This window comes from Bos taurus, chromosome 28, assembly GCF_002263795.3.
Source record: "Bos taurus isolate L1 Dominette 01449 registration number 42190680 breed Hereford chromosome 28, ARS-UCD2.0, whole genome shotgun sequence".
NCBI classification, from domain to species: Eukaryota; Metazoa; Chordata; class Mammalia; order Artiodactyla; family Bovidae; genus Bos; species Bos taurus.
In genome coordinates this window covers 4,600,118-4,616,846 of record NC_037355.1, presented here as the reverse complement: position 1 = coordinate 4,616,846, position 16,729 = coordinate 4,600,118, and the positions used below count along the sequence as shown (strand labels likewise).

General features: G+C 45.3%; 1 protein-coding gene across 5 annotated transcripts in view; it reads right to left on the bottom strand.

Annotated features, from left to right (window-relative positions):
* Window positions 1-16,729, bottom strand: part of DISC1 (DISC1 scaffold protein) — a 430,685-nt gene that overhangs the window by 268,403 nt on the left and 145,553 nt on the right. For all 5 annotated transcript variants that reach the window (XM_059882642.1, XM_059882643.1, XM_059882639.1 and 2 more), the window contains exon 5: window positions 2,262-2,391. In XM_059882642.1, the coding sequence (XP_059738625.1) occupies window positions 2,262-2,391 (130 nt within the window). The remainder of the gene's footprint in view (window positions 1-2,261; window positions 2,392-16,729) is intronic.

Below are 16,729 nucleotides of genomic sequence, written 5' to 3'. Positions count from 1 at the left end.
ACTCAAATACTCTGGTCTGGAGAATTCCATTGACAGAGGAGTCCATGGGGTTGCAAAAGTCAGAAAGGACTGAGCAACTCGCACTCTGTGTGTCCATTCATCTGTTGATAGACACTTGGGTTGTTGCTTCCACCTTTTGACTATTGTCAACAATGCTGTTGTGAACACATCTGTGAGTCTCTGCTTTCAGTTCTTTGTGGTCTTATACCCAGACGTGAAACTGCTGAATCACATGGTAACTCGACTTTTAATTTTTTAAAGAACCATCATACTGTTTTCCACAGTGGCCTTCCACCCTATCCTCCCACAGAAGTCAAAATGACTTTTTGAAATGTGGTCAATTACATCACTTCACTGGTTAACCAACCCCACTCCATGGCTCCCATTCCAGTCAGAGAAAAGCCCAAGACCTCACAAAGGCCTGCCAGCGCCCCCCCCAATCACTGATTCTCTCCTCTTCTCCCCCAGCACTGTGCCAAGAATGCTTCCTTCAAACACTCAATATATGCATGTGTGCTAACTCACTTCAGTCATATCCAACTTCGCAACCCTCTGGACTGTAATCTGATAGGCTCCTCTGATCGGATTCTATAGGCAAGAATACTGGTCTGGGTTGCCATGCTCTCCTCCAGCAGATCTTCCCAACCCAGAGATCGAACCCACATCTCTTATGTCTCCTGCATTGGCAGACAGGTTCTTTACCACTAGCACCACCTGGGAAGCCCTCAAACAGTAGTTCAGTTCAGTCGCTCAGTCGTGTCCAACTCTTTGCGACCCCATGAATCGCAGCATGCCAGGCCTCCCTGTCCATCACCAACTCCCGGAGTTCAAGTAGCCTGGGCTAAAAGTATGTTCTGTGCACTCTGACATCATCAGGAATATTCATCTCCAGTGGGTAAGTATTATCCAGAATCAAAAATCAGACTTCACATTTTCAGCTACCTGAACTTGCTCAACAAGTGTGCTCAACGTGGTGAGCTCAAGAGTGTGAAAGCACCAGTTTACTGAAAAATATTTTCAAGCTGGAGAAGGAAATGGCAACCAGTATTCTTGCTTGGAAAATTCCATGGACAGAGGTCTCTAGTGGGCTACATGTAGTCCATGGAGTTGCAGAGTCAGACACCACTTAGCAACTAAAAAACAACATTTTCAAACCTCGTGGCTCAGAGGGTAAAGAGTCTGCCTGCAATGTGGAAGACCTGAGTTCAATCCCTGGGTCAGGAAGATCCCCTGAAGAAGAAAATGGAAACCCACTCCACTATTCTTGCCTGGAAAATCCCATGGACAGAGGAGCCTGGTGGGCTACAGGGCTATAGTCCATAGGATCACAAAGAGTTGGACATGACTGAGCGATTTCACTTCACTTTTTTCAAATTGCAATGATATTTGCCTCCCTTTGCTGCCTTGCTATCATATGGAATTGGAAGGGTGAACTCATAACAAGAAGACTCTGCATGGGAGGTGGGGGTTTCCAGTGACCTCTCCACGCCCCATTCACCTGTCTAAGGTCACTTGGCTGTTTAGAGGCTAAGCCACACTGAGGATGCATGTATTAAAGAGCTCTGCATTCTCCAGAAGTCCGTGTTTCCTCACTGCTCCCCAGTCAGGCTTCAAGTTCTCTAGTCTTGGGAAGGTGTGGACAGAACTTCAAGGCTCCTTGCTTCTGGGGGGGCCTGTCAACTTCCAGAGCCCCTGGTCACCTTCTGGCTATAACTCAGAGTTGCACCAAGATTTCCAGCCCCCCATGATTCTCAGCCAACTTGTATCCACTGCTTCGGGACAACCCAGAGCTCCCACGAAGCCCAGTCATTCCCAGTCTTTCCCAGTTCCACCCGCCTTGCCCAGTCCCCACTCACAGCTCTGCCTCCTGACAGTTGCTACCCACAGTCCAATCTGATAGCAGTTTCCATAAAGGATTGCCTCAGCTCAGATTTTTTTTTTTTTCTGCTTTCCGAAAGAAACTTCTCAGGGACAAAATGATAAGAGGTGACAAATTGGCCTGGCACACAAGGAAAGCATATTCAAAAGGTAAAGTACTAGCAAACACAGGCACAAACACTGCTGAACTTCCAACCCCTTGTTTGTAAAGAGACTCCAACAAGCCCTCCAGTCGTCTCCACCCCTCGCTCTGCCTCATGCCTCCTGGGTGCACTGCCAGCTCTCTAAGGGCTGTATTTAAGCAAAGACTCACTTTGCTGCATTTGGCTCACATGTGTTAGAAAACTGCTGTCTTGCTTCATAAAGAGTCTTCACCTGCTCACCTGTAGCTGCTGCTTTTCTCGGAGAAGCCAGTCTCGCCTGGTGATGGACACTCGCAAACTGTCCTGAGCAGCGGCTTCCAACGTCTTTGGATCCATTCTCAGCCGGGCTTGGGGGTCGTCACCGCCAGCTCTTAAAACACACACACACACACACATATATATATATAGGCACAGATATGAATGACCTGAAATCTTCAGATCTACATGAATGTTAATGCAAAGAAGCCTCACAAAGTGGCTCCCAGCTGCCCTCATCCTTAGAAGGGTCATGGGGAAGAGGTCCCTACTGTATGTGTTGGTTTGAATGATAATCTGTTGGGGCTTTAACAGTTGCCTAGAGTACTCTTGCCTGGAAAATCCCATGGACGGAGGAGCCTGGTGGGCTGCAGTCCATGGGGTCACTAAGAGTCAGACATGAGTGAATGACTTCCTTTTCACTTTTCACTTTCATGCATTGGAGAAGGAAATGGCAGCCCACTCCAGTGTTCTTGCCTAGAGAACCCCAAGGATGGGGGAGCCTGGTGGGCTGCCGTCTATGGGGTCACACAGAGTCAGACACGACTGAAGCGACTTAGCAGCAGCAGCAGCAGAGTCACCTTGCTTTATTGGACTGGGCGCTATCCCGCTCCACAACTATGCATGTAGCTATCTGTACTGAAAGCGTAAAATACACATCAGATTTTAAAGTCTTAGTATGAAAACAAAGAATGCCAAATGTCTCATTAATGATATTTTCACATTCATTACATGTTGGGATGACAACATTTTTGATACACTGGGTTAATTAAATGTATTTCTTAAATTAATTTCACTTTTTTTTTTTTTTTCTTACATTTATAAAATATGGAGAGTAGGGACTTCCCTGGTGGTAAAGTGGCTAAGAATCTGTCTGCCAATTCAGGGGACATGGGTTCGATCCCTGCTCCAGGAAGATCCCACATGCCAAGGGGCAACTAAGCCCGAGCTCTAGAGCCTGTGAGCCACAAGTACTGAAACCCACATACCTAGAGCCCGTGCTTTGCAACAAGAGAAGTTACACAATGAGAGGCTCCGCACAGCAACCAGAGAGTAGCCTCTGCTCACTACAGCTAGAGAAAGTCCAGCAACAAAGACCCAGCACAGCCAAAACTAAATTAAAAATCTTATTGTGGCTACTATATTATTTAAAATCATGTATGTGGTTTGCATTATACATCATTGGACAGCCCTGCCTGGACCCATCCAGAGCCAAATTCCAGGGCAGATCTTGGCTGTGGACACTACAGAGAAGGATGGCTGATTTGAAGATGTTTGGGTCAGAGCTTCTCAGAAAATGTGTGCTAGAAGACTATCAAAAAACCACTTAAAATCTGTATGGCTCTTTCTCCTACGCTCACAGGAGTTGGCATATTTGGGTTGAAGCAACACTGGTGAAGATGTGGCTCAGGCTGCCACCTTACACGAGTGAGTTGGCCTTGCAGAAACCTTGCAGCTGTTTCTCATCAAAGGATGACAAATCAATTTCTAACTGAATGCAGTAGGCTGGGAAAAAAGTCTACCCTAAGCAAAACTATGTCAACAATTCAAGGAAACAGTGTCTATGAAAGCTCCACTGACGACAGTTAAAAGGCAAACAACAAGTTGGGGAAAAGGAAATATTGCTAATGTCAAGAGTGCTAGCAACAGAAGAAGAAAAAGATGAGTACATCTATCAGAAACTCAAAAAAAAAGAGAAATTATGAAGGTTTATCATCAAAAACGTTTTCAAAAGCAAATTCAAACAACATAAAATATCATTTTTCATGTAACAATTGACAAAAGCTTTTAGAAACCACAATTCCTTGGTGAGCACAGGGAATAAAAATTAGATCCAAAACATGCCTTTGGATCCTCTTGTCTGGGCTTTAAAAATTAATTATATGTAAATTGCCTTTTCAGACTATTCATGGGGTTCTGACCATCCTTATGGCAGAAAGTGAAGAAGAACTAAAGAGCCTCTTGATGAAAGTGAAAGAGGAGAGTGGAAAAGTTGGCTTAAAACTCAACATTCATAAAATGAAGATCATGGCATCCGGTCCTATCGCTCCATGGAAAATAGATGGGGAAACAATGGAAACAGTGACAGACTTTATTTTCTTGGGCTCCAAAGTCACTGCAGATGGTGACTGCAGCCATGAAATTAAAAGACCCTTGCTCCTTGGAAGAAAACCTATGACCAACCTAGACAGCATACTAAAAGCAGAATATTACTTTACCAACAAAGGTCTGTCTAGTCAAAGCTATGGTTTTTCCAGTGGTCGTGTATGGGTGTGAGAGCTGGACTCTAAAGAAAGCTGAGAGCTGAAGAATTGATGCTTTGAACTGTGGTGTTGGAGAAGACTCTTGAGAGTCCCCTGGACTGCAAGAGATCCAACCAGTCAATCCTAAAGGAAACCAGTCCTGAATATTCATTGGAAGAACTGATGCTGAAGCTGAAACTCCAATACTTTGGCCACTGATGAGAAAAACTGACTCATTGGAAAAGACCATGATGCTGGGAAGGATTAAAGGCAGGAGGAGAAGGGGACAATAAAGGATGAGATGGTTGGATGGTATCACCGACTTGATGGACATGAGTTTGAACAAGCTTTGGGAGTTGGTGATGGACATGAAAGCCTGGTGTGCTGCAGTCCATGGGGTCACAAAGAATCGGACACAACTGAGTGACTGAACTGAAGAATATGTAAATAATTATCGGCCTGCCATGCAGGAGCTGCTGCTGCTGCTGCTGCTGCTAAGTCGCTTCAGTCGTGTCCAACTCTGTATGACCCCATAGACGGCAGGCCACTAGGCTCCTCTGTCCCTGGGATTCTCCAGGCAAGAATACTGGAGTGAGTTGCCATTTCCTTCTCCAATGCATGAAAATGAAAAGTGAAAGTGAAGTCGCTCCATGCAGGAGACTCAGGTTCAATCCCTGGGTCAGGAAGATCGCCTGGAGAAGGCAACCCACTCTAGTATTCTTGCCTGGAAAATCCCATGGACAGAGGAGGCTGGTGGGCTAGAGTCCATGGTGTTGCAAAAGTCAGAGACAACTTAGCAACTAAACAACAACAATAATCATAGGTACTCATAAAGAATAGATTAAAAAAAAAAAATACCACACTCCTTAGTAGCCCAAACTGAAAACACTGCAACTGTGGCCCCGAGTTAGGACTGGAGCAGTAAACCATGGTACCTCCACCCTGAGGAGGGCTCTGCAGCCACTAAAATTAAGTCACCAAAGAAGATTAAATTGCATGGAAAATGTTCACTTATAGCTGTTTTCTAAAGCAGGTATTTGGTAATCCATATAGCATGGAACAACTATTCTAAAAATAACATATATATTAAGTAAAAGATAGGAAAATATCTGCCAAAATGTATCAGCTTTTACTTCTGTGTGATGGAATTACTTCTTTTGGCCAATCTTTTATTTTCTAAATTTTCTATAATGAGCATGTATTAGTTTTTACAACTATAAAATACAAGCAATAAAATGAAAAAAAAAACAATAAGATAATAAAAACGTCTTCTACCACATACACAAGCAGTTGTATCATTAAACATTCTAACATATCCAACCTGTTCCAGGTCTTGGACAAAAGAGACATGTATGCATCAGAAATAAATCCTATCCATACATTAGCAATCAAGGGCATCTTCCCAGCAGAGAAGCAGGTCCCGCTGATGGGTGTGAGGCATGAACCACCCTGTCCGCTCTTCACTGGGACTTCCTTCCACACACCCTGAGTGTGGCTGCCATGTTGACCTCAGGGTCCCTCACACTGAAGTGGCGGAGGTGTGTGTTCTGATTTGTACATTCACACAGGATCACACAACCTCCATATTTCTTAGGAAAGAAAGTGAGTAACTAATCCAAATATGTGTGGCTATTTTGTCCATTTCTTTTCACTCCTACCAATTTGATGTACTCGTTCATTCATTCAGAAAAGAAGAACCATTCTTAAGCCCATTTACTATGTGCCATGAACTGTGCTAGGTGCCACAGACACAGCAATAAACAAGACGTGGTTTCTGCACAGAGCAGAGGTGATGGATAAACCAAAGCCATGGACCAACATTCCTCCCAAGGCTCAGACAGACTGCAGAAGTGGAAAGGTAGGAGCCGTGCTCCCACTTCCTACATCTTAGCGTGGCCCTTACAAAACAAGGAGGCCAGCCAAGCCCTGCAGTGAGGCAACCCTGATATTCTTAGAGACAGTGGTAGAAAATACGTCACCTAGGCTTTTCTAAGTTAAAAACCAGCAGCCTCAGAAAAGGGAGCCTTGCTGGCATTTCTGGGCCTGACACAGATTCAGACTCTGAATAATCTTGAAAGCTGCTTACTTATTGCAGCATACCACGCAATTTAGAAGCTTATTTTAAGACTTGTTACTCTCTGTTTCATCTGTGTAAAGGCAAATTACAATGGTAGTAGTAGTAATGAAAAAATTTAACTGGTAATAACAGAATAACTCAGTATGAATTGAGAATTTACCGTACACCAAGTGTTATCAGTTTTGCCAACAAGGAAACAGAGCATCAGCAACTTGCTCTGGTGTAACTGAACAGGACCCAATGGGGGCCTTTCCAGAACAGGACTGCAGAAAAAACTTCAGTCAAAGAATAAATTCAATTGGAAAAAAAGAAAATGCAGAAAGAAAGGAAAACAATCAAGCAAAACAATAATAGCTTAGTCACTAAACTAAGTCAAGAAACTTTAGTTCCTCTTGCAGAGCTATAGATAATTCTCTGAGCCATGTCCTTTGAGATATTCTGCAGGTACTGAAACCTCCATCAGGTGGAAGATGTTAACTGTATGATGCCCACAAGCATGTAGACCCCAGACCAGTTGGAACCAGAAGGTAGATGATGACTCCTGACTACCTCACCACCAACCAATAAGAAGAATGTCCATGAGCTGATCACACAACCCATAACTCCCCCTTCCTCACCCTGTCTTTAAAAACCTTTCAAAGTCTTCAGCGAGTTCAGGGACCTTTCACGCTCTAGCTGCCTGGAGTCCTTGCTTGGTGCCTGCAATAAATGCTGCATTTTCCTCTACCACCACTAGGTGTCAGTAGACTGGCTTTACTGCACAGGGGCGAGAAGACCCAATGGCGCCCTTTTCTAGCCGTGTGTCCTTGGAGTTACTCACCCTAACCCTACCAAACCTCTCTGAAGCTCACCTCCCTCATTTACAAAATGAGAATGATGGTGGTGATCCTGATGTTGATACCTTCCCTGAACAGCGGATTACAGGGAACAAATCTATTCAGCAAACGACCATTGAGTATCTACTGTGTGCAGACTCTGCCCTCTCCCTGGGACCTCTGTTCTCTGTCCTCAGGGAGCTGGCTGCACCCGTTCCCTGCAGGAGAGTGAATGCTGTGCTCACATCCAGTGGACACACTGTCCTTTTTAATGAAGAGTAAAGAAGAGGCGTTTCTGACCACCTTTCCAGGTATCAGAAGAGGGGGTCCCTGGAAGGAAACCACATCATCAATTGTGGGAATGGAACCCACTTCCTCCCCTGGACTCCAGGGTCTTGGCCTGTCCACCCAGCCTCTCGCTCGGAAGGGTGAACCTCAGCCCATCCTGTGCTGTTATCCCCAGGGTCCAGCACTGGGTAGGACTTCACAAATATTTACTGAGTGACTTCATGAATCCCTGGCCTAGAAAAATCAAGAAGCCATTTATATTCAGCTTTCTGTTGCATGAGATCATTGCTTCACACTAATTTATTTCTCAATTTGCTCTGCTTATGCAAATATTAAGAGTTTTCCTGAATTTCCTAAATAGATACCATCTGGGTTGGGACAGGAGTTATTGAAGGAAATCAACACAGAATTGAAAATGAGCTGCGGGGGGAGCGACAGGTGGGTAAGTGGGAATTCTCCCATTTATCATTAATCACATTCATTACTTAATCCTTAAGAAAAAACCCTAGTGATTCACCCAAACTCCTCTTTATGTCTCTCAGACTTTGACTCTGGGTGAAGAAAGCTGGGCACAGACGGCTGTGCCCCGGGACACATGGAAGTTCGGTAATGAAGCCGGGGACGGGTTTGCATCTCAGCTCTCCAGTGCTCAGAGCCAGGCTCCCCTGCTACAACATTCCACAGTGTTCTTCCCTTTATTCTAATAAACCTTAATGTGTAATCCTGAATGTCACTGCAAATTAGCTGTGCTGCTATAAACTAATCAGTATGGAAAATGAGCAAACCCCTCAGGGGCAAGAATTAAAAACATGTGGGTTGCAATGTTAGCACAGCACTCACTGCCCACAGGGATTCGGGGTATCTAGGAACCCACCATCAGCCCTGAGTTTCAGGCCCTCAACTGCCCGGTGCTGGATAATCTCTGGCCTTTCTATTTTTGTCTTTTCCATTAATCGTTTAAAGAAGGATAAAAAAGCCATTGGTAAAATAAGCTCCTACACCACTAAAAACAGCATAGCTCCAAATTACACAGGAGAGCATTCTTCATCCCAGGGAAAACATCTTCCACCTGACTTTTGTGAGTGCAGAGTTCAGTAATATTGAGAAAAGTATGAAGCCTTCCAATGCACCACCTTTGATCAAAGGACCACCTTCGGGAATGTCCAGAGTGACAGGGCCGAGGGGAGTCCAGACGTTCCCCCTGCTAGGACACCCCGCGCCAGAACGGCTCATGGCAATTGTGCGGTTTATGTAGTCGTACCTGTAACACGGAGGGTCTATTTCCAGGCAGAAATGACAGTCACCACGATGCCAGAAGAACTGCTATTTGGCTGCCACTGCTCGAATCGCAGAGGCTTTTTTAAAGTAACTATTTATTTACGGCTGATCTGGGTCTTTGTTGCCATGAGGGCTTTTCTCTAGTTGCGGTATGCGGGCTTCTCACTGTGGTGGCTTCTCTTGTTGCAGAGCACCAGCTCTAGGTGCACGGGCTTCAGCAGTTGTGGCTCATGGACTCAGCAGTTGCAGCTCCCGGGCTGCAGGGCAAGGGCTCAATGGTTGTAGCGCACGTGCTTGGTTGCCCCGTGGCATGTGGGATCTTCCCAGATCAGGGATTGAACCCGTGTCTCCTGCACTGGCAGGCGGATTCTTTACCACTGAGCCATCTCGGAAGCCCCATGGAATCATAGTTTTAACTGAGCAAAGAGCCAAAACTGATGCTCTCATTTCCACTGAGGAAAACCTCAGCTCCAATGACCACTTCCAAAAACAAGACTTGAGCAAGACCTTCTGAGCACCTTTGCCAACTGCTGCTTGTATCCGTTACTATTCTATCAAATTTATGTCATCTGACATATATATTTCCATCTCCCCCATGCTGAGAAGATGGTGACATGGAAGTGGTTTGGGCCAGTCACTGAAGTGTGCTTTAAATCTGGAAATAGCTTCCTCAGCCAACAAACAATGTCATAAATGATGGAGGCCACTCTGATGGCACAATCAAACATTGTAAAATTGTCAGAGATGATGCAGGTAGCTTTGCGGTTCTGCCTTATATACCTGATTGGGGTCTAAAAGTAAGGAGAGTGGAGTAAAATTCATACATCTTAGGAAAGTGGGCATTATTGGTTTCTAAACAGAGATGACAGCCCTGCAGGAGGGCACACGGACATCTACTTGTGTTTATAGTAACCAAGTCCAATCAAACAGGCTTCAGACAGACTTCAGATAAGTTGGAGCCAAGAGGATGGAAGTTTTTTATTTGGAAGCTTTTATTTATAATCCACTGATTTTAAAACAAATTTCAGGAAGTCTTCTGTGATTCCCGTCAACCGGCTTTTCTCCTCTTTTCCTTCCTCCCTTATCTTCTCATGATGATGAGGGGTTGGAGGTGGGTCCTCTGGGGGGAACAGGCCATGCTAGTCCTCATTTGGCTCGAGCTGTGATTAGGGTTCTGAAATGTCTCCTGGCATGTTGGGAAGAGTGATCATTTTATGCCACCTCATTTTACATCTCAGGTAGAATGTGTCTATGTGAGTTATTTCCTAGCCTCTAGCAGTACATCTCCATTCCAGACTGTGAACTTAGAGCTGATGGTCACTGAATTCTATGGCCCCAACATGACAATTAAGTGGTAATAAAGAATCATTTTTCAAAGGGAAGAGACAGAGACCTGGTCAGAGGAAAAAGGACTCCGTCCAGAAGCAGCATAAGCTACACAACATTCATCTCTTCTGCTCCCATCAGAAAGAAGAGATGTGAGCAGGAAATACTGGGCCTTGATAAGCCACATTGGAAACCTCTGTATATCTTTACTTTTAAACCTCTGCTGTATTTTGTTTACATGTGTTTTATTGGTAAAAGGTCTTTGATAAAGGACATTTTACACACACACACACAGTTGAAGTTGTAAATATGACCAGTTTTCATGTACGCATTGGTGGAGGTCCCATGGGAAAACACACAGGATGCAGTCAGAGAAATGCAAAGTATTAATGAGAAAATTATCAGTTATATGCACACAGTAGAGCAAACCCCTGTCTTAGGAGAAAGGAAAATATAACTTTCTTTGGACTAGATGAATACAGCAAGAATAGATGCCTCTCTGCTCTCTTCCTATCATTGCAGTGAGAGGATATTGAGGTGGAAGTTTCTGATTGGTCCAGAATTAGAAGCAAACGCTGAAAGACACAGGCCTGAAGCCTTCTACCCTCAGCTGGGAACATGAGGGGAGGTGCCCACCCCAGGCTGCACACAGCAGCACCACCTTCCACACCACCACCCTCCACACACGCGCACCTGCTGGCCACGTAGGAGACAGAGCCTTCATGAGAGATGCTCCCCAGTCCCACCTCCAGCCCCACATGGGAGGGAGCAAACTCTCCCACTGAAATCAGATGAAAGAAAAGCCACTCCACCATACCCTCTCCGCCAGCTGGGAGTGCCCCATAAAGGAGGCTGACATCTGTATCTCCCACGTGAACCTCCATCTGCATCTGCATCTTCAGAGCCAAGTCCCAGATGAGGAGCTGCAGTTTGGCTGGTTTTAGAAGAAGCAATTCTCAAGAAATTAGAGTGAAGGACTGAGAAGGAGAAAAAGTCAATGAACAGTGAGCTATAATGAGCTGATCACCACCCAGGCAACTGGAGCACCAACCAACTAGGAACCTTCTGGAAAAAAATGTGTGGAATGCTCCTCAGAGCCATCCGCCTGGAGGTGGGGCGGCAAGGGCATTAAGCCACCAGCTCCCACCCTGGGGTTAAGGGCTGCCTTCAGGGGCATTACTCATGCCCCTTCCTCACAGGCTTCAGAGACAGCCCCATGACAGAGAAGCCTGTTGGGTGCTGAGGTGCAGAGCAGTCAGTGGGCACGAAGGTGTCCACAGCTGGAGAGGGAGCGGCGGGCGTGGCTGAGGGACTGGGACTCTGGGTGTCACATCTCTGCTGCAAGGCCCGCCCACACACCAACTTTGTGAGCAGGGATGGCATCTGGTTCCGCACTGCTCTGTAATATAACTGGTTCAGTGGGGTGTTACCACAGCTACAGGGGGGTTACAACAGCTCAGTGACTGCCCGTCAAGCAGGGATGAAGGAACGGGAGAACAGTGGCAAGGCATCGGGAACCACCCCCGCACCCTCACCCCAGCCTCTGCAAGACCACCATTCAGTGTGACAATACATGTGAGCCTCCCAGGAATCAAATGGACATGACAAAAGGGATCCGCCCAACCAGTGTGCCTACTGGGCAAGGGGGCTCACAGGAAGAGGCTGGGTAACATGTAAAAAGCAGTGATTGCCCCCATGGAGCAGAGAGATTGCGTTCACGTCAAGATCAGGGAGGCGCTGCAGTGGCCTCCGGGGACCCCACACCTGAGCTCCCCAGGAGTGAACATGTAGGCACGTGTTCACGGGGGTATGAGGGGCTGCGCTGGCCAGGGGAGCAGCGATGTCCCACAAAGAGAGGATTCCAAACACTGGACAAGGAAAGATTTGAATTGGACATACAACTGACATTTCAAACTGGACTGACAGGGTGAGCATCAGTAACTGAAAATGCCCCGGACATCTGTTATTATCTGCCCAAGATACCACAGAGAAATGGGAAAGATGTGTTCAACAGAGCACAGCAGACCTGAGAACAGTCAAACCACGATGCCTTTGTACCCCGCTGAGCAGAGACACCCCAGTGAACCAGTTATATTACAGAGCAGTGCGGAACCAAAGACAGAAAGAGACAGATGTTAAACCATCTGAGTACCCTATCTGCTTTAGAGGTGCCCAGTTAACCCCTGCGGTGACAGCTAACACTCTCTGGGATGCTGGAAGGAGCTGGACAAACAGAGTGTGACTCAGGATGAAAAGCTCAGGGAATTAAACATACCTTTTTAAAAAGTTGAATTAAACAGGGAAAATTAAGATATGAAGTAGCTGGGTGTACTTGGGTACATTTCCTCAGATCTTATTCTAAACCAAATGTTCTTAACTAGAGACCCAAAGCTCCTCCTCCCAGAGAGCAAATGAATAAGCTGAGAAGATCTGCATGCAACTATCTGTATGCAATCGTCCATACGTTTGTACATATGTGGTTTTGTGATGGAAGAAACCCATCGTTTTCACTAGTTTTTCTAGGAAATCCTTGATCTCAACAAGGTAAAGAGGCACTTATTTGTGTTACTAATCGGTATTGAAATTTTTCCATGTCAATACCACTGTTTTATTTCTTCAGGAAATAATTGGAAAGCATTCTGCTTCCCCCTGGGCTCAGAGAGCCCCTGGCCTGTGGCTGCGCAAGCTCCAGCCGGACAGCACATCCCCCTGGTGGCCTCTGTGAGAACTGCAGCCAAAGCCCCTGGTTCAGAGAAAACCTGCCAGATCCAGATAATCCTGCTGATGACAAGCGTCACAGGCTGCGTGTGCCGTCGGCACACCGAGATACAATTTCTTAAACTATTAATGACTATGTAACTTTGTTAACATGCAATAGAAAAAGATAAGAAAGGAGTTGATTTTGAGGCATTATTTTCTAACAACAGGACAGGTGGATTTAGCACAAGAAAAGCCAAGAATACTTAAATAACTGAAGTTTGGGAAACAGTGATCTAATTAACCCCTCCCCCTTTTTCTGATGAGGGGAGTGAAGTGTGAAAAAGGTAGGAAACCACACCAGGTTACATAGAGCTTGTTAGTGGAAAAGACAGGATCAAACTCAGGTTTCCTGAACTCTAGTCCAAGGTTCTTCAAGGTACTGTGAGCCTCCTCCTTGCCAGGCGGTAGCACTAGAGATAGAAATCGAATCCCAGTGGGCTCAAAAAGTGAGCAGGAACTAAAAACACAGCCTCCAGGTAGTTCACGCGGGCAAAGGCACAGGGTTAACAAGGCGTGCCAAGGGTTTCTATGAGCCTCACAAATGGTTAATAGTATCTTTTTGGACTCTCCTGGTGGCTCAGATGGTAAAGCATCTGCTTACAATAGGGAGACCTGGGTTCGATCCCTGGGTCAGGAAGATCCTCTGGAGAAGGCACCCCACTCCAGTACTCTTGCCTGGAAAATCCCATGGACGGAGGAGCATGATGGCTACAGCCCATGGGGTCGCAAAGAGTTGGACACGACTGAGCGACTTCACTATAATATACATCTTTTTGTAAAGGACGTATTAAGTTGAGCGACATGAACATGCTATCTTTATGGGTCACAAACAATCAAATATGAGACAGGTCAGGTGATATAACCTGAGAATGTAGGGCTCTGCCTTTTAGTTCACAGTGCCCTATGAGACACTTATAGGGGACAATGGAGTTAGTGAGGTTTTTTTTAAATTGAAGTATAGTTTATTTACAATGCTTTGTTAGTTTCTGGCATACAGCAAAGTGACTCAGATGCTGTGTTAGTTTCTGGTGTAGAGCAAAGTGATTCAGATATATATTTTTATATATACACATATATATGCTTTTTCATATTCTTTTCCATTATAGTTCATTACAAGATATTGAATACAATTCCCTGTGCTATGTATTAGGACATTGTTGTTTACCTATTTTATATATAGTGGTGTGTTTCTGCTAATCCCAGACTCCTAATTTATCCCTCTCCCCACCTTCCCCTTTAATAGCCATAAGTTTGTCTTCTAAGTCTGTGAGTCTGTTTCTGTGCTGGAAATAAGTTCATCTGTAGCATATTTTAGATTCCAAGACCATAACCAAGCCACACTCTCTATCCACATCATGTGCAGATAAAGAGATGATCACTGGAGAGCAGGGGCCAGTTCTGACTTAGAGCCCACAGGGAGCGAGTTCCCCACTGGGACTCAGGCCAGATGCCAGGTCTGTGCCCAGGCTCTGTGCACACATACGGGGTCTGACACAAGTCCCCAGAGCCCTCCTGTACCTGGTTTCCTCAACTCTAAATACAGACGTGGATGCAGATGGCGATGTAGGTCTCCATATTGATAGCAATATACAAACTCTACTACCCCATAGAATTGTCTTGAGGACTCAGTAAATTACTTCCTGTTCATCAAAAGATGAATAGTTAGGCAAAATAGGGTGCATGATACAATGGAACAGGATTCAACCTTCAAAAGGAAGGAAATTCTGATACCCGCCACAACATACACGAGTCTTGGCTAAGTGAAATAAGCCATCACAAAAGGACAAATATCACATGATTCCACTCATGTGAGGAACCCAAACTGTCAAATTCACAGAGACAGAAAGCAGGACGGTGGTTGCCAGGGGCTGGGGGGAGGGGACAATGGAGTGAGAGGTTTTTATTCATTGAAGTATAGTTTATTTACAATGCTATGTTAGTTTCTGGTGTGCAGCAAAGTGATTCAGTTGCTGTGTTAGTATCTGGTGTAGAGCAAAGGGATTCAGATATGTATAGGTATAGATATATATTCTTTTTCATATTCTTTTCATTATAGTTCATTATAAGATATTTAATATACTTCCCTGTGCTATGCAGTAGGGCCTTGTTGTTTATTTTATATATAGGGGTATGTATCTGCTAATCTCAAACTCCTAATTTATCCCTCTCTTCACCTTCCCCTTTGGTAACCATAAGTTTGTCTTCTAAGTCTGTGAGTCTATTTCTGTTTTGGAAATAAGTTCATTTGTATCACATATTAGATTCCACATATAAGTGATACTATATGATGTTTGTCCTTCTCCGCCTTTATCTGACTTACTTCACTTAGTACCATAAGCTCTAGGGCCATGTATGTTGCTGCAAATGACACTGTTTCATTCCCTTTTATGGCTGAGTAGTATTTTATTGTGTATATATACACCACCGCTTCTTTACCCACTCATCTGTTGATGGACACTTGGGCTGCTTCCCTGTCTTGGCCATTGTAAACAGTGATGCTATGAACTGGGTGCTTGTATCTTTAGAGATTTATTCAGATGAATGCCCAGGAGTGGGATTGCAGGATCCTGCCTGCAATTAGCTTAGCTCCAGTTTCAGTTTTTTAAGGCACCTCCACGCTATTTTCCACAGCGGCTGCACCAATTTACATTCCTACCAATAGTGTAAGAGGATGGGGTGTTAGTGTTTAATGAGGACGGGGTTTCAGTTTGAGAAGATGAAGAAGTTCTGGAGATGGATGGTGGTGACGGTTGCACGCAATGTGAATGTACTTAATGCCACTAAGCTGTATACTCACAAAGGGTTGAAATAGCACATTTTATGCTATGATCATTTTATCACAAAGGAAATTTAACTGAGCTACTTCTTAACGCACTCAGTAACTCTTACACAAGTGTTTTTTAAATGAATAGAGACACAACACATTGGCAGATGCTACAAATGGCCCACGACTGGGGCGGAGGACCAGAAATAACCCCAAGGATCAAAAGAAAGAAGGAATTAAGTAGAAAGTCAAGTTGGGACAGTCCCGTGTGAGAAAGGGACAGGAAACAAGCTGATACCTCAGTGGCAGACGAAAATAAAAATAAAAACAGGAGGTGAGGTTCACCTGTCCCTTAAGAGGTAGAAGTTCACTCCACAAGCACGTGTAAGGAAGCAGCTACCAGCGACCACGCACACTGCTCTATGCTCCCTGCAAAACTGCAGGACAAGCAAGCGAGAAAATAAGCAGCCTCACTGCAAGGCAGGCTGTAGGGAGCCGCTAAGATCAACCCAACGTGAGTGAGAACTGGGTCGCGCAGGCTTGTAACTGTCAGAGCCAAGTGGAAGCTGGAAATAAAATAATTGCCATGGCCATGCTTGTACCTGAGCAGAAGCAGACCTGTGCTGTGACTCGGCTAATCACATTCATCACCACTCCTTCCTCCCAAGTCTTTAAAGCCCGAAGAGAGAGGTCACCAGCAAACAGAGGAGAACAACCGCTTACAGACATTCCAACAGGCCAACACCTGGGCCCCAGCCCCAGACAGCCTGACTTAGCTGCTCTAGGGTAGAAGCTGGACATTTAAAATCTCTCCAGGTGACTCAAACGGGCACAGCCGGGCCTGAGATCCACCCAGTTAGAATAGCAACTGTGCTCCATCTAGTCCTGGTCCTGGGAGGCCC